Raw genomic sequence first — 19,505 nt, 5'->3', positions numbered from 1 at the left:
CCACTAAAGCAAGGTACCTCAAGAGAGAGAAGTTTATTTATACATCGTATCGCTTACATTCAACACAACAATCAGCAAACCAGTTAACCCAAATTAGCTCATTCAACTTTATTGTTCATTCTTCCATTTTGTGCTAAGTTAATTTGCGGCTGTAAGTTGTATCACGTCTGCAGCGGCTACGGCAGGAATCAAGCCACGAGGAGGACACGAGTGTCAATACATGAACTAACAAAGTATTAGACAGCTTTAGACTATTACTGAAGCTTTTTTTTTTCATTCATAGGCCAGTTCTTCTAAGATGGTCTTCAGCAACCTTGCTCCAAAGGCTTAGGCTAAACCTGGAAGGTAAGAAGTTCTCCCAGTTAACCACAGTAAGATTTGAATCCCTGAGCAGCAGGTCGTCTTCCTTGCTATAGAGCAGATGTATGTGGGGGTGTTCCCTCTCCCCTCATGTATTTGCTGGGACATGTCGAGCTGCAGACTTCACCCCAACACCAGCAGTCTCCTTTCTCCCAGGTCAGGATGGTTTGTCAGTTGTGCCAAACAGACACATGCTAACGCTATGCTGGCCCTCCGAGCCTGCTGTCCCCTCTCCCAAATTGTTAGCTTCAGCCCATGCACTGGCCCAAAAGCTTCAGGAAACCACCCGCTCTCCACCCCATCACCTCCCGCTACGAGTACAGGACCAAAGAGGAAGCAGAACAGAACTTGCTTGAACTTACTTCAGCGTACGTGTTCTGTATCCACCCCTCTAGCAGATGGATTGAAAGAAAACCCAGGACATTCCCACAGTAACTGCACCGATTAGCTCGTTTAGTAGTGGCCTGGCAGCCCTGCCTACTTACCATTAGCAAACCTGCACTGCTTCAGGACTTCACTGAAGCCCTCGCACAGCTTGAGGTCGGTCTGGTTCTGCGCGCACTCCAGGAATTGTTTCATTTCATACTGGCAAGGAGCAAACTGCGACTGCTGCTGCTGCTGGTAGGCAGGCTGAGCTGCCTGGGGCTCCTGAAACGGCAGACACCTCCATAAGCCCCTTTTGCAGCTCCGGCCCACGAAGCCAAACCACCCCGGTGCTGCTCGCTGTGTATTTCCCCCTGCGCTTCAGTCAAAGTGTTGTTCTACTTTTTAAGTGGAAAACAAATAATGGGCTGAAGTGCAAAATACATTTCCAGCAGTGGCATGACAAACTCCGAACAGTTTTGTAAGTAACAATCAGCTGGGTAATTTCAAATACACTGAGGGAACTCTGGATAGCCTGTGGGCAAGGTAAAAGAATTATCTTAATGTCTGAGCAGCGCAAAAAAGATCTTGCAACAGACCTTCTCATCATCAGACCTGGAACACAGAAGTCCTGTCCGAATCAGAGCGGTTACTACAGTAGAAAACACCACCAGTATCCTACCACAAGCATTCATGGATCCCTTTGAACTACTTTTAAGATACTTCATGGTGATTGTGGTAGTTACCTCAGAGTCTCTACAGTTACCCCAGCTTTCCCAGCTGTGACTTGTGTGGTCTATAGGTCTCCAGCAATTACCTCAGCCTACCTATAACTGATGTCCCGAGTTAACTGCACGTCATAAGCTGGCAGCCAGTCGTGCTTTCCCTTACCTGGTAAGTGATATCAGGCCTCGCAGCTTCAGAGCTGCTTCCTCCACCAAATCCTCCTGTAAGCGCATGACCGATGGTATGGCCCACAGCAGAGCCCACAGCAACTCCAGCAGCGGTTGTAGCCATCTGTGCCATCAGACCGGGCTGCTTCGGCGCAGGAGCAGCCACAGCAGAAGCCGGGGCTGCTGCTGGGACGGGTGCCCGGGCAGCAGGCGCCGGCGATGCAGCTCTCATTTGTGGCGCCCGACTGCAAGGACATAAAGAAACCTCACGTTATCTCCCCAAACTCGCCGTGGGTGGAGGCCACGTGGTTGCAGAGACCAAGAATTTGCCGTTTCCCCTTGTTACCCCCTGCACATGGATAGCAGGAACTCAATGCTCTGGAAAGCAATTTATGACCAAAAGGGTGAGGTTTGCAGGCTGCTTTTTGACTAGCCGCACTCCACCCCCCAAAAGATTGCGTTATTCTTAAGGAAATGAGATACAACCTCCCAGGGGCTGATTAAATAGGGCCTGAAGGGTCGGGCACTGGATGGCCAGGCCCTGCCACCCAGCGAGCGCTGAGGCGATCCATTTCCATCCCCCAAAGCGCCCCTAACCCCGCTCCACCAAGCGAGCTCAACGCAGCCCCCCCCGCCATGTCTGTCACCCAACCGCGGAATGGCGGAAAGGCCTTTGCCGCCCGCGGCCTACCCGGCGGCGGGGGAGGAGGGGAGAGGGGAAGGGAGAGAGGAAGGAAAGGGCCCAGCGGCCCTCACCTGGCGGGGGGCGCCACGCGGGACGTGCGGCTGCGGCCGCCCCTCGGCATCGCGGCGGGCGAGGTTCGCGCTGAGGAGAGCAGAGGAGGGAGCGCGGCCCGACACCGGCCGCCGCCTCTGAAGGTCACCCGACACCCGCCGTGCGCGCCTGCGTCACTGCCGGAACGACCCGCGGGGGGGGGCGGAGCTTGCGCCGGCCCCGCCCTCTCCACCGCCCGCCTGAGGCGGTGGCGCTGGGCGGGAAAGGGCGGGTGGAGGGTGGAGGGAGGAAGAGGGATGGCGGCGGGTCCGTCTGGGGAAATCAAGCGGTAAATCGCGTTTAAACGTGCGGGAGTGGCGCGCCGTGGAGAAGCCCGGGGGCAGCCCGCGAGAGGCGGTGAAGGAGAACTCCAAAAGCCCTTCGGAATCGCCGAGTTTCACCCAAAAGGCTGGGTTCCCCCCAGAAAGGAGCGAGGGCATCTCCTGCCCCCCCTCAGCCTCGTGCACAAGAGCATCTGCCCGGGCTGGCGTGTGCTCTTCGGGTTTGAGACACCGTATTTCAAGCAATGTCTTTTTAAATTAACGTATTAATTGTTGTTTTCAAACACAGCACCTTTAGCACGGGGTACATCATGAGAGCGCCACAGTCGCTGGTCGCTCCAGCAAGGCCTGACCCCGTCTCAGCTGTCCCCGGGGTTCTGCACACCTGAATCAGGGTTTGGAAGGTGGCCGCTTTTTTGGGGAGGAAAAAAAAAAAAGAAAGAAAAAAGGCTGGGATGAGACAGATGGTGAAAGATGGCTTGAAAAGGCTGGTATTGTGTAGTCTAGGGAGGGGAACACCATAAAAACAGCAAATGGAAGAGAAGAAATTAAAGTCAGGCCTTCTACTGAGTAGTCATGATACGAGATCTGGAGCTGTTATAATGAAGTGAACAGCAGTGCATGCCCTTTGTTAAACGGAGGGAGTTCGTGAGGCAAAACAGAAATGGTTTCTGGAATCTGCTGAGAGTTATTACCATTAGCAGAGCTTTAGAAGAGAATGAATCATTTAATAAAGATAAGGAGAAAGGCTCAAGTTATGTCGTATGACTTGGAATATAATTAAAATACAGTCCCTAGCGTTTACTATGTTAAGTCCAGATATACCAGAGGTGAAACTGTTCTGCTGAAATCTGTTCGCTGCTTATTCGGTCAATATAGCGCACAAGTTGTTTGGTTTTTTTCATGATCTAAAACCCATTGAAAAGAGTCCAGATGACTAACATACATAGAAATAGACCTAATTAGCTAATAAACTCTCAAATTAGTCTCAACAGAAAGTGAAATTTCTAACAACTCTATTTCCCAGGCAGCTTGCTTCTCAATCTTTAGTGTCCATATACACACATTCATCCCCAAAATGCGGCTGCTGCCCTGCAACATTACCACTACGTTATAAAGCTGTTCATCAGGACAAAAAATCCGCTTGTTCACAATTTCTTCCGTGTAAGGAAGGTAGCTGCGAGAGACCAGTCGTTTCAACATCTTGTAGCTAAGGGGATGTAACGATTGTCTGGTGAGGGAAGTGTGAATATTGTGAGTTTGGACAGCAACGGTGATCCAAAAGCAAAGCGTCAGAAAAAGCAGTTGCTGCTAGTGTAAAAATTAGTAGGAGAGAAATATAAACGATATATCACGTTCAGAACAGTGGCATCCACCTAAGTTCAGACTGGTGGCGTTATCGCAGCTCATCTCTGCACGTGTCTTCTCTCTGGTTCTTTTGCTCTCGGCCTCTCTCCATTCCGCCTGCTTCCTCAGCAGCTCTGGGGTCGGGCTTTTGTCAAATGCCCGGGAAGCAGCACGAGTTTTGCACCCCAGGCGGACCGTAAGTCATTCACTCCAGATTTGGCGCGTTCTCTCCTGCGGTTGGTGCAGCGGAGAGCTCCCACAGGAAGGCAGGAGCGCTGGGAGCCCAGCAGGGCAGGGCTGTTGTAATCAAATTTGGATTTTGAATAGATAATTACTTTTCATTGATAACTAATTGCTTTTAATGAACGACTTAATTGCTTTAAGGAATAACTAATGCTATGTATTAATGATATTAGTTTACATTGTAGTAAGAAATACCCAAAACCTCACTGATGCTCAGAGACAGCAGCTGCCTTACGAAGAAGGTCAAAGCTAAAGCTGCTGCGGGGTGTGAAATTGTCCAGAACAGAACAGGGAGGCAGGGAGACAGGGACAGGGAGGGAAAGTGCCCGTTCTTGGCGTGTTATCTTATGGGATGAAACCATAGAAACAAAGGAATGTTCAGGTGAAGACCCTCACCTCCTCCCCATCCTAATTTGTATATCAGAGATCTGGATCAGTACGATAACCAGTGATTATATTAGTACAGGAATATCAATGAAGTTAGTTAATAGGGCGGACCAATCACTGTCAATGTCAAAATTAACAGCGGGCATAACACGCAGGCTGATGTTAAAATAGGTTAAAGATCACGACTTTGCAGAAAAAGGATCTAAAATGCTGAATTTTCAATGTAACCCTGAAGCCCATCAGGTGGAGCCACCCCCCGTGCTTCCCAGCGCTGCCGTACAGAAGCGCCTGCTTATCTGCAGGGGGGTAGGTGAGTCTGTCGTGATGGTGACCTTTCATCAACAGGGCAGGACAGAGCTCAGCCCCGCGCTGCCACCCGCTGCTGCCAGCCTGAGCGATGCTGCCAGGGCCCAGCACCCCGCGATGTCCGCTTGGGTGACCAAAAGGAAAAGCTTTGACTAGACCTCCTCTTATTTAAGGGCCAAGCTATAAGCAGATGACATAAGGTGATTTCCTTTTCCTGCAGCTTTAGTACCTCTGTTAATTTTTCCAGTTGCCCCTTTTATCTTGGTCATCTCCGCTTCTTTCCCATCGACTCTCTCCTCTTGTTCCCACTGGTAGCAGAAGGCACAGCGTAGGGAGCAGGAGATTTTTAATTTCGTTTATACGCGAGCTAGAGTTCCAACAACTCATTTCTTAATGAATGGTTTGCCCCACTCTTTTTAATTAATAGCTCTCAGTTTTGCTGGCAGAGGGATTCCTTCTTGTTGCTGAAGTACTTCTGCAACACGTCTCTCCCTGACTTGGTTTGTTTTGCAGAGCAGTGAAGGCACGGGTGGCACAACCGGTGGTATGAACGCTGCCGCTGTGCTTCGTCCTCCTGCCTTCCCGGGGAGAACTCGCAGAGGTTCGTTTTGTACCGACTCGTTCTTCCATCTGCTAATGCCCAGCGCTACCTTGCGTACAGGGAAATCGGGAAGGGAAGGAGAACAAAGAGCTGGTGGCCATCCTCAAAATAAAGCAATAATGGTGGCTATGGTGGGTGTTTACAGTAAGCAAAGATTGTTTTCTCTTCAGCTACTAGATGACGTTTGTGTTGGTAAACCGGAGATATCGGCTGGTTTCTTAAACTACAGGCGGACAGGTATTGACACTGCTTTTGATAGAAATCAGAGACATATGAAAGAAAGAAGATCCAGCCCTGATGGGTTGTGTCTGTCTAATTCTGACTAGCGCTGTTAACTCACAGCTCTGCCCGCTATATTTAGAGGTGTGATACGAAAGCGATCCTTGACCTGGGAAACAGATGACAAAATCCCGTTGCTCAAGTGCAAAACGTGTTCTTCCAAGGATCAGGCTGAGCGAGGCTTGGGGAAATCCATTGACAGCTGCTCCGGAGCCAGGCGGAGCACCAGGCTATGGTGTGCGCTAGGAAAAACAAGCTTTTAATGCGCTTTTTGTATCGCTTGGCTGAATCGCGCCTCACGGAAAGTCTCGTGGTAAACTTTGGGAATGTAATGGGCCCTCAGCAAGGTCCCTCTGCACGGGAGGCACCAGCTGGGCTTTGCCGGGCTGCAGGCTGCGGCGGTTTGGCTCATTCTCTCCAAAATCATGGAAAAAAGCTGGGGCGCTCGCAGGGATGCCCGTCTGAGAAACCGGCGGGACCTCAGCAGTAGCGAAGGCACCGCATCAGCCCTGAGGGTCACGTCAAGCCGTGCCGGGTGCGGTAGCACTGCCCGGAACAGCACAGATCCCCCCTGGGGCCCAGATATGAAGAAATAGGGAAAAAAAAACCCTAATTTTCCTGCTGAAATTGAGGGGGGGGGCAGCCCGAGCCGGGGGCGGGGCGCCCTGCAGTCCCACCTGACGGCCGCCAGGCGGCGTTCTCACCACCTGATGTGACGTCGTCGCGGAGCGCCACGTCCGGCGCGGTCGGCGGGGCGGGGCGAGAGGGGCGCGCCCGCCCTGCGAGCCAATGGGGTGTGGGGGCGCGTGCGCGGCTTGTTGGCGCCGGGCGCGCGTCGCGGGCTGAGGCGGAGGGAGGGGGTAAGATGGCGGCGCCCGTCCTGCTGCGAGTGTCGGTGCCGCGCTGGGAGCGGGTGGCCCGCTCCGTGGTGTGCGCGGCCGGCATCCTGCTCTCCCTCTACGCCTGCCACCTGGAGCGGGAGAAGGGCCGCGACCTCCACTACCAGGCCCTGTGCGACCTCAGCGAGCGGGTCCGCTGCTCCGCCGCCATCATCTCCAGGTGAGGCGGGGACGGGACCCGCCGCCGCCGCCTCAGGCCGCCGTGGGGAGAAAGGGGCTGGGAGTACCGGGAACGGCGGGGCCGCTGCCTCCGGTGCCTCGGGGGCGAAGGCGGGGGCTGCTGGGGGTCAGGGCCGGCTCTCTGAGGGGGGGGAGGCGGCGGCGGGAGGGCTTGGCCGAGCGGGCGGGCGGCGGGAGCCAGCGGCTGCGGGCCGGGGCTCGTCCCGGGGCCGTCTGGCCTGGGGCACAGAGGGGGCTGGGCAGCCGGGCCTGTGCTGGGGGCCACGGGGCGGGCAGGCCGAGGAGGGGGGTGTCAGGGCTCACGGTGTAGCAGCCCCTTCGTTGGAGGGCTGGTGTGGGAACGGCTTTTTTTTTCGGGATCGCTACGGGCTGGAGGGTGAGGCACCCGCAATTTCTGTGTTGTAATCAATGACAATTAGCTAGAGCGACGGGCGTTTCGGTGGCAAATGCGTGTATAGTGAAATGGTGTAGGTGTGACTAGTGGCTGAGGCCAACATAAACATGTACAATTATGGATGATTGGCTTTGGGTTGTTTTAATTGGAGTATCTGATTTGCTTTTTTCATTATAACGTTACCTGGCAGCACAGAGGATTCACGCTACAGAGGAAGTGCTTAATTTGCAAGGGTTCGTATGCCTCCGCAGCAAAAGCCCGGTCTAAATCTTGATTTGTTTTACAGGTTTCCTGTCAGTAATTATTTTAGCAGCTGTTTTCTAAAGGCTAATGGTTCTCATTTCTGTTAGGAGTGTCGACGTATAAATTTTAATATGCTGCTAGCGTGACTTGTTGTCAGGGAGCTACTTGATTGAATTATGATAATGAAAAGACTTAACCTGCTGTTTAGTTACAAGTGCTACCAGTATAAATATGCTACAGGAAATACTTTTGGGTGTAATTTGGCTAAAAAACTCCTAGAAGCATGTTCTCAAGTATTTAAACTAAAGAAATAGGGTGATTTGTCCATCAATCTCAAAACTGCTCTGTGCATATATATGTGTGCGTGTATCTATAGACATCTGCAGAGGTATCCACAAGTGAGGAGCTGGGAAGGGGAGGGGTTTGGTTCAGTTCATCAAATGTATGTGTTAAATGCTTCCTTTTTTTTTAATGAGAATTTTGTTATAATTGTGTTGGTGCTTTCAGCTGAATGAGTACTTGAGATTTATTTTTTTCTCTCACAGTGTAACCTGCATAAAAGCTGTCACAGTTTTTGTAAAGGTTCTTGCTGTATTATCACAAGCCAGCAAGGGAAAATATGCCTGTGCTCTGCCAAGGTGGAAGCGGCTTAAATTGTTTGGGCACAACGTGTAGGGAACTGTTATTCTTAAAACCACTTTGGTGGTGACAGAAGTGGGATGGTGTTATGTATCCGAGAGGCGTGTATCTCTGGATGTCTGAAAGGAGACTCTTGTGATTGAATGAGGGCTTTAACTCTGCTTTTCTGCCTGTCATCAGGTAATCTTTAGTTTGTAAAGGTGCTTGTTCATGTCTCTACTTGAGAAGTGTCCTGAAATGAGAAGTTTCAATCTGAACAGGAAGAAGTCTTCTATAAGTTTGCCAGATAACTAAAACTTATAAATTAAAATTGTGTATAGGCTACTGAGATTAAACTGTGTGAGTATTAAATTTTACCACAACTGTAGAGGTAAGAAGAGAATAACAGGGATTTAAGCACCTAAGTAGCCTCCATAGTCTGTTCTTGTATAGAATTGGTCCTTCGTTGCCTTTTTGTTGTTATTGCAAATGCTGCTATTGAGACAGGGAATCTGAAGTAATAGTTTTAATGCCTGTTTACTAAATGTTTTGAAGAGGTAAAATAATTCCGGTTATATCTTTAAGGATTTCTAATTGTGGAATAACGCTTGGTAATTATAGTGTTCATTAGTAATGCTGCAGCTGAAACGTTGAGTAGGTCATGGTAAGACCTGTAAATACTTTACTGCAGGGATCCTGTGCAATGACATGAACAATTAGGGATAAAATCAACTCGCATCTCACTAGCAGTTGCTGGGAGGGTCACGCTTAAAGACTGAACTGTTGCAAATGTCAGGATAGCTCGTGGTAATTAGAGCAGGTGGTAAAAGGGGTTTGTGGAAAAAAGAGTGTGCAAGGTCTGTTCAGTCAAACCATATTTGGAGAAGAATGTGCTTTCAGCACTGTACTGGACACAGACGAAAAAGGAGTATTGCTTCAAAACTAAGGCAACAGGGCAAGCTATTGAACTTTGAAGGAAGAAAAATATTGAAAGAAATTGATCTTATTTTCTGTATTGCCACAGCTCCCTGTCCATCAGTCATTCTCTCTCCCTCTGTCCACTGAATATTCCTTGTTCCTATCACATGCCACCAAAGTTTCCCTGAAACTTGATTTCTAAAAGGGACTCTTAACTACTATTCAGGTTTCACCGAGAGAGCAGAGTTTCAAATATGGGTTCCAGCATTTTCACATGTAATGCAGATTTAACTTTGAACTGTTTCTTTTCTCACTACACTGGCAATCACAAATTCTTTGATTAGCTGATTAGCAGGGTTAACTCTGCAGAGTTAGATGGATGACAAACTTGTACTTTGTGGCTTTTACAGGCTTCTAGTGTTTGTTTGTGTTTATTTAAGCTAGATTTACTAGTGGAACTTGGAATGTAATGATCTTACCATTTCAAGTGTTGACTCTAGCAGTGAACTGAACTCTAAAAAGCAAATCGTGGTGTTGGGATTAATTTTAACTGTATAATAATTAGAATAAATCGGTGTAGTCTTCCCTGAACTGAGTTACTTTGGAACCAAGTTCCTGTCTTTGGGGAGGATTTTTTTTTACTAATAAGCAGTTAGTGTTTCCAAGTCCTGCTTTTAAGCCAAATCTGTTATTGGCACAACAATGAGAACAGAAATGTTGTGATGATTACCAGTGTGCAGAGGGAGGAGCATGGAAAAATCTTATATCAGGGTCTGACTCATCCAGAACATTGCTGGAGAGAGCTCTTCCTAGTATCCCTTATTCAAAATATTAGTGGTCAGCATTTTTTCAAACTTTTATCATGGTGAAAGTTCACGAAATGGTTTAGAAGGGAGAAACAGCTGAGGGCTGTGTAATGACCACTGTCACTTTCACAGAAGAAATAAGGGAAGGTGTTAGGGGAATACCAAATGTTTTCAATTGGCAATTGCTTTAGGTGTTTTAAGTGAAATGCTCTCTTATATTTGAGAATAATAAAGTAGCAAGAGTGGCTTTGTTTTTAATGAAATGGGCTAATAGCAGTTCCAGAAAAATCTTTTTGGATTTGCTGTTGTTATAGTTTCACAGCGGGAATTAAACTAATAGACAAGTTTGAAATCATATGGATAGTGTTATGGCTTGAAATAAAATGTGATGTTTAAGTGGTAATGCAGAGACCCAGAGCTTTTTGCTCTGTTCTTTTGCGTGCTCTGGGAGACTTTTGGGTCTTCTGATAGGTTTTTACTTTCTGACTTATTAATTTAAGGTTTCTGCAGAGCAGATTAGTGCGTGGCTCTTTTTGAAGGAAGTTTTGTAGTCTGACGTGTTAATGCTGTAACAACTTTTAATACAGAATTGAGAGGTGGCATGAATGACCAAAGGGCACACGTGGCTGTATGTCTTTAGCAATATCTGTACCTTTTGGCCAACTGCGTAAGTGAAGAGATTTGGAAATAGTATCGATCTAGGTTAACATCTTTAGCTGACTTACTGAAGAAGGTCTGGAGTCAAGATAGGATTTTAAGACTTGGTATTCTTCTAGGTATAATTTGATAGATGACGTGTTTTAGGGGTTCCCTGTTCTGAACTTGGTGCTAATGTGCAAGGTTTGTCAGCTTGTATTTGAGCCACTCGGCCTGTTCTGAAACACGTGTGTCTGCTAGTGGGTGCATCGAAGTCGTCATCTGGTGGTTCTAGAAAATTCATATCTGAAAAATTGTGTGTGTTGTGGACAGATCTGTGCAGACATGCAGTTGTTCTACTGGATTTGCCAAGCCTGTGACATCTGTAGTATTACTGTATTGTTCTGCTCATCTTCCTAAATTGTTTTAAGCGGTGAATTTAGACCTGTGTAAATGTTACGTTTGAATTTCTCAGTCTTGTGACACCGTAGTTCAGCGCTGTGCTGTGTGACTATAATTACGCTGGTGTAAGTTACTCCTCTGCAGAGCAGGTGTGCAGTTGTGCCATAAGATGTTGCAGTTAAAACTTGGACCAGTGCTGGGTTTTCAGTGAAGCACACCTTGCCAGAACTGTTGTTCTGGTGTATCTTTATAGAGTGCAGACTGAAACAGAGATCAAGTTGACAAGAACAACCCCATTATCTAAAGAAATGGGACATGGAAGAAAACTCCTCTGACCTCCTCCCTAACCTGGTCTTCATATTGCAGGTTCCCATTCAGTTCTGTTGTGGAGCAGTTCCTGTAAACTTGATGTCTGTCAAGTTTGCTTGTTTCCAGGCTAACAACATGATATAGCAGTTATCTTTCATATTAATGGCAAGTTCCTCATGTCCCAGCATAACTTTGTATTGCCAGCAGGTGTTCAGGTATGTTTGAGGTTGGCAGCTGCGATTGGTAGTGCCTGATGTAAGGTGAGAAGTGAAGGTAGCTTTATGCAGGTGGTATAGAAGGGGAAGCTTATTTAGTCCCTCCTTGTGAACCAGCGTAGGCAAATGAGGCCCATGTGCTTTTTAAAAAATTTTACTGCTTTTGCAAGTCTTTGCTAGTCAGGAATTTCCTTAACCTGAGCCAAGTGTTAGTGTTTTTGTTAGGCATCTTTGATTCCCTATAGAAAAAACCAGAAGTTTGATTAAACTGCTGGAGGGCAGTGTGTGGGACAGCTGGTGGTCATTCAAAGGAATCACATTTGTGGTTCTTGGGCTACTGAAATAGTTTACAAGAAAGCGTTGCCTCCTGAGACTGGGCTGTAATCTGTCTGTAATTTGAAATGGGCTGTTATTTCTGAGGTCTGCAGATTGTTAGCTAGCAGGTGTAATGGTGCTTCCTCGGTTGTTCTGCAGGAAGGATTCACTGTTCTTGCTGTCTGGGGGAAGGTTTGATGATCTCTAGTTTGCTTATTGGGCAGGGGAACACCCGCCTAGCCAGCACCCATCTAGTACATCAGGCACTTCGCCGCTGCAGGTTCCAGATGATGGTGAATTGGCGTCGCTGTGGCTGGATGAGTGTGATACACGTCTTACAGCTAAGGATACTGAGCCAAGAAAGTGCAAACAGCTTGAGGCCGAGATAGGTTGTGTTAGTCTGCTTTTTTAGCCTGGTTTCTAGAGAAGATTTTGCCTTTGTGTTCTGTATTAATAATTTATTTTTTATTTTTTCAATGGCAAAATTTAAAGAAGGGTACAAAGGGAAGTTTTATAGAAACAGATTCAGTGCCAAAGGGGAGAGGAGAGACTCAAAGTAATACCTCTGAAGCAAAAAAAGCCTGCCATGTGAGCTGAGGTTATCTGTCCCGTTTGGTCTGCCAGGCAGGCAGCTCCTGTGCAAACAGGACTCGGACAGAGCTGGTGGATAATGGGCTTGACTGGGGAGGCAGGGTGCAGAGCTGGAGGTTACTCCACGTACTGGGGAAGGAAGGTGTTTCAGGAGCACTTGTAGAAAACCAGATTCGTTAGTTTTAAAGCAAGTTGCTCCTGAAGCAGCAGCAGCTGATGGTTCAAGCAATTTTTGTCTTCTCTTTTTAAACGGAAAATTGGTGACTTAATACTTCAGACTGATGCAATACGTGGTGGCTGAGGCATGTCTCCTATAAAACACAGCAGTACCCTAGCTATGTGAGTCGTTTGGGGTTTTTCAACCTTGCAGTGTATACACAAACACATGTATTTTTTGCTTTTCATAAATATCTTTTTCTAGCGTGACTGGAATTTGCAGGAGGGCTGAGAATTATTTTGCCTCATGCAAAGAAAATTTAACAAAGTGCCTATAGTTCAAATTCGGGCTTCATTTGTGATAGCTTAATAGGAGAGATTATGTAGAAAGAGTACAATGCTGGTGGCTTGTAGATTGAATAACCAGTGCTTCTATAAAGACTGCTCTAAAATAATTAATCACTGTCTGCTTGAGATTTTGCTGATCTAGAGACTGAGATTTTTTTAGGACTTTTCTGCGGTAGAGCTGGAGGGTATACAAAACATTTCATTTGTTTATGGTAAATGCTGCTAATGGATTTAAACACGAAATTAAGCGTATTGAAATTTTTGAGCACTGTTGGTGAATTTACAAATGGGGATTTTTTTTAATCTCTTTTCTCATGGATTCTAATTGAAGGCTTTTACGTAATTTTTTTAAAAAGCTGTTAGAGCGGCCAAAGCGAACTTGTAACTGTGAGCTAGGTTTAATCCAAAACCCTCTAGTGAAGCTGTAAAGAAGCTGCAAACTAAAGTTTCTTAACGTTGCTAAGTGTTAACATGCTCCAGATCCTTTATGTGATTGTCGTGGTTTAACACCAGCGGGCTTTTCACTGAAGGTGATGGGTGAGCACAGGCCAGCTTTGCTGCCCTTCCGAGAACCTCTGTTCTGTACCGTAACTTACCTCAGGAGAAGGGTGACAGTTAAGGAAATGCGCCCATCACTTGTCAAGTGTAAGTTTGTTTGTTTGTTTGTTTTTTTAGAAAATTATATTTATTGTTTCCTCAGGGTTATAAAGTGGGAAGTGGTGCTTGCTGTTGATAACAAAATAATGCTTACGGGATGAAAAATCATCCTGAAATGAACAGCTTTAATCTGCTACTACTTAGAAGACAAAACTTGAGTTCTTTACTTACAATTCTCTGAAAATATCTTTATTATTGTTTGCCCTTTTCATTGCAGCAAACCTAAAAATGGAGAGAGAGGAATGTGTTGGAAGACCTGCTGTTGCACAAATGCAGAGTCTTCTTGTATTTGGAATTGTACTTGCCGTTTCATAACGTGGCCTCCTGAAGGATTTGATAGAATTTTCAACTAGAATGTGAACGGAGAAGTACGTGTGCTTCATTCGAGGCATCTGCTGCTCGCTGATGTCGGGGACGCGGTACCGAAGCTGGCTGGACTTGACCTGATCTAGTCAGGTTGTTTTCATGTTAAAATGGATGTACAGTAGTTAGTTCTTTTCTTGACACGAGGACTAAGGATCGCCAAGTGAAATTGAGGTGATGTGATTCTGGCATTCTTCACTGGCGGCTGCTGGGGAGGTCAGAAGTATGTGTTCAGAAAGCAGCTGGGTACATTCAGGAAGGCTTCACGGTAGGCTGCTGAGCATGTTGGTGCAGGTGAAACCCCAGTTCAGTAGTTTAAGCTGATTCTTAGTGATAATTGAGGTCAAGGAGAGCATCTTGGGGAATTATCTCTTTGTCAAAGCCCTTAAAAACATCTCCTGCAGGTAACTGTCAGAATTGGAGTGGGTGCTCGGTTAGAAAAAAAACTCCCTTACAGAGAGTGAATGAGATAATAATCTGACTCCTGGTTAAATACATACTGTTTGTTTGTTTGTTTGACTTGCTGTGTTTGGCAGGCTTGGAATTCTGTTGCTTTTTGAACTAATACTGATAACTTGTTAAACATTGGGGTTTTTTACTTGTCTTTTGAAACAACTGAGATACTGGAGCGCTGCATGAGGTTCTCTTGGTCGCCTTTCTGCCAGTGGTGTCTCTGCGAAATCACAGTAAAATGTTTAGAGTTAAAGTGAATTCCCCTACTACGCTGCTCTGGACATAGAGGATGTTTGTAATTTTGCAAAAGAGGTAATGATTAACAGCATAATATTTTATTGGAGTTACGTCACTTGTGGCTCAATTACCTCTGTTCTTGTCTTCCTGTGAAGAAGTGTCAATGCACGCAAATACTGCTGTAAACTTCAAAACGCCACAAGGGACACTGTTCAGAGGGTGGATAGTAATTTTCAAGACCTCCCTTTGATAAAAGGAAATGCACATTGGACTAAAAGTCACTGTAGTGTTCAATTTTAGATGTTGGGAGACTGCAGGAACAGTTCTAAACGCTTAGTCTTGGATTTCTTGAATCACTATTCCGAAAACTTTTAAAAGAACATTTCAAGTTGTACCTGCAGGTGAGAAGTGAAGCAGGCTGTCATCTTGAACAGAGAGGGAATTTGTGTTACTTGAAACATACAGGAAGATGTCTTAAAGATTTATTTTAAAACTTCCTTGAACTTAGTTCAGATTGCCTTTATTTATAGGAGTGTAACTCGGGTGTGGCAAAAGTAGGTTTGCCACGTGTGTTTGTCATAGCGCTCTGAATCACGCAGGGTGACTTCAGCATGATTTTCGCAACAGAACACTTGACTGCTGATGAGGAGCCACAAGTCAGTACCGGAACAAAGTTGGTCCGAGTTAACAATAGTCTTGTAAATTATAGTCTGTATCAGACAGGCAAGTTATGTCAAGAACTTCTGAGCAGTTTATGGTCCTTTTTACTGATGACTGACTTCTTGGGGTTTCTTGTTAGGACTGCAATCTTTCTTCTTGTTGTTTCTTTGCCATATGTTTTTAGACTTTCAAAGTTGTTGTAACTCAGGTGTGATTTACATGATTTCGGTGTGAGAAGGAAGATTGTCATAGTAATCTTCCTCCAGTTGCTTGCAAAAGTACTTGGCTCGTTGTGCATTTTAGTGGGTTTGGGGACCTCCTTGATAGAATTAGGAGATGATTTAGCCTCTTCAGTAGAGAGATGAGATGGAAATAGAAACATGCAGTCTAAATATTTTGCTTTTCAGTTTGATGCAGAAAGCTTCTCACACTTCAAACCTTATAAGGCTAGAAAAAAAGTGTTTCGTCTTGAACTACAGGCTTTTTAGCTGTCTTGAAGTGTGTGGAATAAGAGGTGAGATTAGCGCTGTGCTCCATGGACTGAAATGTAATACTTGATGTCCTCAGCTGCTGCAAGGCCAACCAGATACTTAATGAACTGTGGCACGTGGAAAAGCTTTCACCATGCTCTGACCTTCTTGCAGCTACGAACGGATCACTTGGGACCACTGACTGTCAGGAAGGGCTTGAACTCGTTATCTTACCATTTAGCAACATTTTATTCACTTGCAGAATAACTGTAGGGTCGGATTCTGTTGTCTAAAGTTTCTGATGTTTGAGGCTTGAGTTTGCTCTCAAACACAACAGGATCTCGTGAGCATCAGAAGAAGTGAGAGCATGCAGGCGGGGCAGGGAGAAGGTAGGAATTCAGCGTCCTGCGGTTACTTTGAGCTAGGCTAACGTTGAACCACAGACTTAGGCATGCTTTGAGTTACGCTGCTTAGGCTCTCAGTAAGGAAAGCGTGAGTGTGTTCAGATGGAGTTCAGTGTCACCCTACAAAGAATTCTCATTTGGAGACCAGCACAGTAAATTGCATCTGTGGATAGTAAGCTGAAGCATCTGTAAATGTTGTAGTACAGAAAAATAGAAATAGACTGTGAAATACAAAATGATGATACCTTTAATATGGTTGTGTTGCTCTTTAATACTGCGTTTGGTAGCTGGACGACATGAAACAATTGTTACATGTGCTGTGACCATCTTATCGAAGTAAGGCTAAAAAATAAACAGTTCTCCCTTAAAAACCAGATAACAATCAGTGTGTGGGAGGAAAGTCTCGTCATAGCTGAGATTCTTTGGAACTTGCAGTATTTCTTTATAATGTTTGCTTATGTATTATTGCTGGTCTTTTTTGAAATCCCACCCTCAGAAGCGTGGCTCCCTTAGCTGTGCGGTGCTGCACTCGCATCTCTGCACCTGCTTTCCCAGATCTTTGGGGTCCATCCTTGATGCTCCTTCTCCTCCAGACTACCCTGCATGCTGACTGGGACTGACTGCTGTCACGTGCTGCAGGGAGGAGATGTCACCAGCCTCGTCCCCCACCGTTTGCGTAGCCCGAAACTCACGCTGGGGTGACAGCAGGGAGCGAGGCGGCGTGGCTCTGCTCCTCCCAGCAATTACCTTTGTGGCATTCCGACCCTTCGCAGCTCTGGGACGCGAGGCATCGTCCCTGTGGTCAAGCAAGTGTCGGTCTTTTCTCCTGCTTGAAGCTTTGTATTTGCACCTAAGTTTCACTTCAGTCATTTCATACAAGATTTGAGACCAAACTAGTTGAAAGTATCTTTGGGTTTTTTACTGTTTATGCCGTAAACATGCTTTCTAGGAATTGGTTCCTTGGGGAGACAAGCACTATAGTTAATTGCAGACAGTTTGAATTAAAATCATTAATTTGAATATGTTTTGAAAATATTACCCAAATGGCTGTGAGATTACGAAGTATTTTGGAGACGGTATTAAATTGTACTTATCCTGGAACCTTTTTGGTGTGAGGAAACGGCTTGTAATGTGGTGGTAGCCTTTGACTGGTCCCCGACGTGTGGTGAAGTATCAGCAGTGTTCGTGTAGCGTGCAGAGAGCAAACCTATGCTGTGTCTTAGTGTAGGGGAACCGTTGCCTCTAGTACAACAAGCTCTTCAGAAACTGCACTTCTGTTGGTGTGAATGTGGCACACTCGTGTTTTCTGCTGCAGTGAGGAATTGCACTTTTTTTACGTAGTTGGGTGACAGTTAACCTGGTAACGTGACCGTAGCCTGGCATTTGTGTAATGCTTGACTTGATGCTCCAAAGACGTGCTGGCGGATATCCTAATGTTCTCTTGTAAGTGAATTAAGGTGCCTGTTGAAGTGGTGTTAATTCTCTTCATATTTTCAAGTGACACTAATGAATACGGTCCCCAACTTTGCTTTTCAACTGATGGCGTGACCTGCCTTAGGGCATCAAATCAATGGTCTTTAGCACAAATACATTTGTTAATTTAATCTTTTATTCCCCTTATTGCAGCACCAGTTTTGTAGGGCTTGTGCCACTTTCTGCCTTATCACTGAAAAGATGAAAGTCGCTTTGTGGTGCAGGTGTTAGTTCCGAACGTCCTGCTGTGCGAGGGCTCTAGAAGAGGCCTGTGAATCTTGTTAGGGTACCATCCCCAGCTCGTCTGCTTGGCAGATTTGGGTTCCTCCGAAGGTGTTAGACTGATTGGGAGCAGCTGAAGCGCAAACATATGTTCTGATTTGCTTGTTCTGATGCCAGTGGGTAAGTGCTGGCAGAGCTGGTAACAACCAGTTACCAAGTGGTGCCATTTTCCCTCAGCTGTGGCGCGAGCATGTGTCCGGCTTACTGTGGTGAGAGAACTGCTAAAGCTGCCGTGGGAGGAGGGAAGGGTTTGTTTGACAAGAGAGCCCTAAACTCCAGCCCTAGGAAGCAGGCGTGGTGCTGGGTGAAGTGGCAGCTGTGTGAACTTGGTGGTTTCTGGTGTGTCAAGTAACTTTAATCAGCACCATGTGGGATAGGGTTGTACCTCGTGCACCCCCTGCTGCAAGCTGCTTGGTTTTCCAAGATAACGCTGAACTTCATATAGGGCTGCAGTGGTCATGTCAGAATATATGTTTTGGTTTGGTGGGTTTTTTTTTCCCCCAACAGGGCTGAATTTAAAATACTAATGTGAAGCAATAGGTGCCCAAATACAAGTTAATTAGTTTCACTGTTTTACAGATGGGGTCGAGGATTCGGTCTGTTGGGTTCCATCTTTGGAAAGGACAGTGCAATGAATCAGTCAAACAGTGTTTTTGGACTTGTGTTTTATATACTACAGATGCTGCTTGGTAAGTATTAATTGATTTTTAGAGCCTAAAGTATATAACAGGTCTATGGTGATGAGAGAGGAATGCATTATACATTGCACAATCTGCAAGAGACCAGATAAATGCGTATGATTTTTCTCTGTTTTTTTAGCACCAGTCTAATGATAGAGCTGTCTAAAGGGCTTAAAACCCAACTGATAAGAGCAATTGCATTTTCTCCTGCTATGCTATTAATAATATAAGTGTCAAGACAGTTGCTGCACTGGTATTTTTCACTTAAAAGTATTTAGCGTTGGATTGCACAGCAGAAAAGAGAGAAAATAAAAATGGCATTTACAAGTTTTGCAAGAGCAATAGAGATAGCAGGGGGAAAAGTGCCTGAAATGTACTGTATACATATTTCTTTGTAACTACGTAGTCTGCTATAAAGCTGTTAATATTGATAGACATAACTTGACCAACCTGTAACTTTCCCATAACTCAGGAATACAGAAGATGGTAAATACTGCACATACTTCTTGTCAAAGGACTGTCGTACAGAACCTAGGAGCTCCTCTCCAAATAGTGATTTGTCAGCCATCTTGAACTCGTGGTATTTTAAACAGACTTTTATATAATACAGACTTGCTGAGTAGCCTTTGGGTCGACTTAGAGTGCTTAGGCTTTTTGCTTTGTGTGGAAGGCGGGAACGAGAGCGGCGGTAGTAACTTTCTCTCTCTTGTTGCAGGTATGACAGCAAGTGCAGTAGCAGCTCTAATCCTCATGACATCCTCCATAGTGTCTGTAGTAGGGTCATTGTACTTGGCATACATTCTGTACTTCGTGCTGAAGGAATTTTGCATTGTCTGCGTCGTCACATATTTGCTGAACTTCATTCTCTTTATCATCAACTACAAACGACTAGTTTATTTGAACGAGGCCTGGAAACGGCAACTCCAACCCAAACAGGAGTAACGCCTGTTTGAACTTTTGA

At 45.9% G+C, this 19,505-nt stretch overlaps 2 protein-coding genes across 2 annotated transcripts; one reads left to right on the top strand and one right to left on the bottom strand.

Annotated features, from left to right (window-relative positions):
- Positions 1-14: 14 nt before the first annotated feature.
- On the bottom strand, positions 15-2,422 carry CHCHD2 (coiled-coil-helix-coiled-coil-helix domain containing 2). Its single transcript, XM_009957928.2, has 4 exons — positions 2,373-2,422; positions 1,615-1,861; positions 846-1,008; positions 15-338 (listed from the first exon to the last, which is right to left on the bottom strand). Exons 1-4 carry the CDS (start codon positions 2,420-2,422, stop codon positions 328-330), a joined length of 471 nt encoding a protein of 156 aa, XP_009956230.2. The 3' UTR covers positions 15-327.
- Positions 2,423-6,700: 4,278 nt separating this feature from the next.
- Positions 6,701-19,505, top strand: VKORC1L1 (vitamin K epoxide reductase complex subunit 1L1). The gene is made up of 3 exons (XM_086475103.1): positions 6,701-6,894; positions 18,444-18,553; positions 19,260-19,505. The coding sequence occupies exons 1-3, from the start codon at positions 6,701-6,703 to the stop codon at positions 19,484-19,486; spliced, it is 531 nt and encodes a 176-aa protein (XP_086331229.1). The 3' UTR covers positions 19,487-19,505.

This window comes from Leptosomus discolor, chromosome 18 (genome assembly GCF_034619465.1).
Source record: "Leptosomus discolor isolate bLepDis1 chromosome 18, bLepDis1.hap2, whole genome shotgun sequence".
Taxonomy (NCBI): domain Eukaryota; kingdom Metazoa; phylum Chordata; class Aves; order Leptosomiformes; family Leptosomidae; genus Leptosomus; species Leptosomus discolor.
Note: the sequence above shows the minus strand (reverse complement) of the source record. Positions and strands in the feature narration are given on the sequence as shown.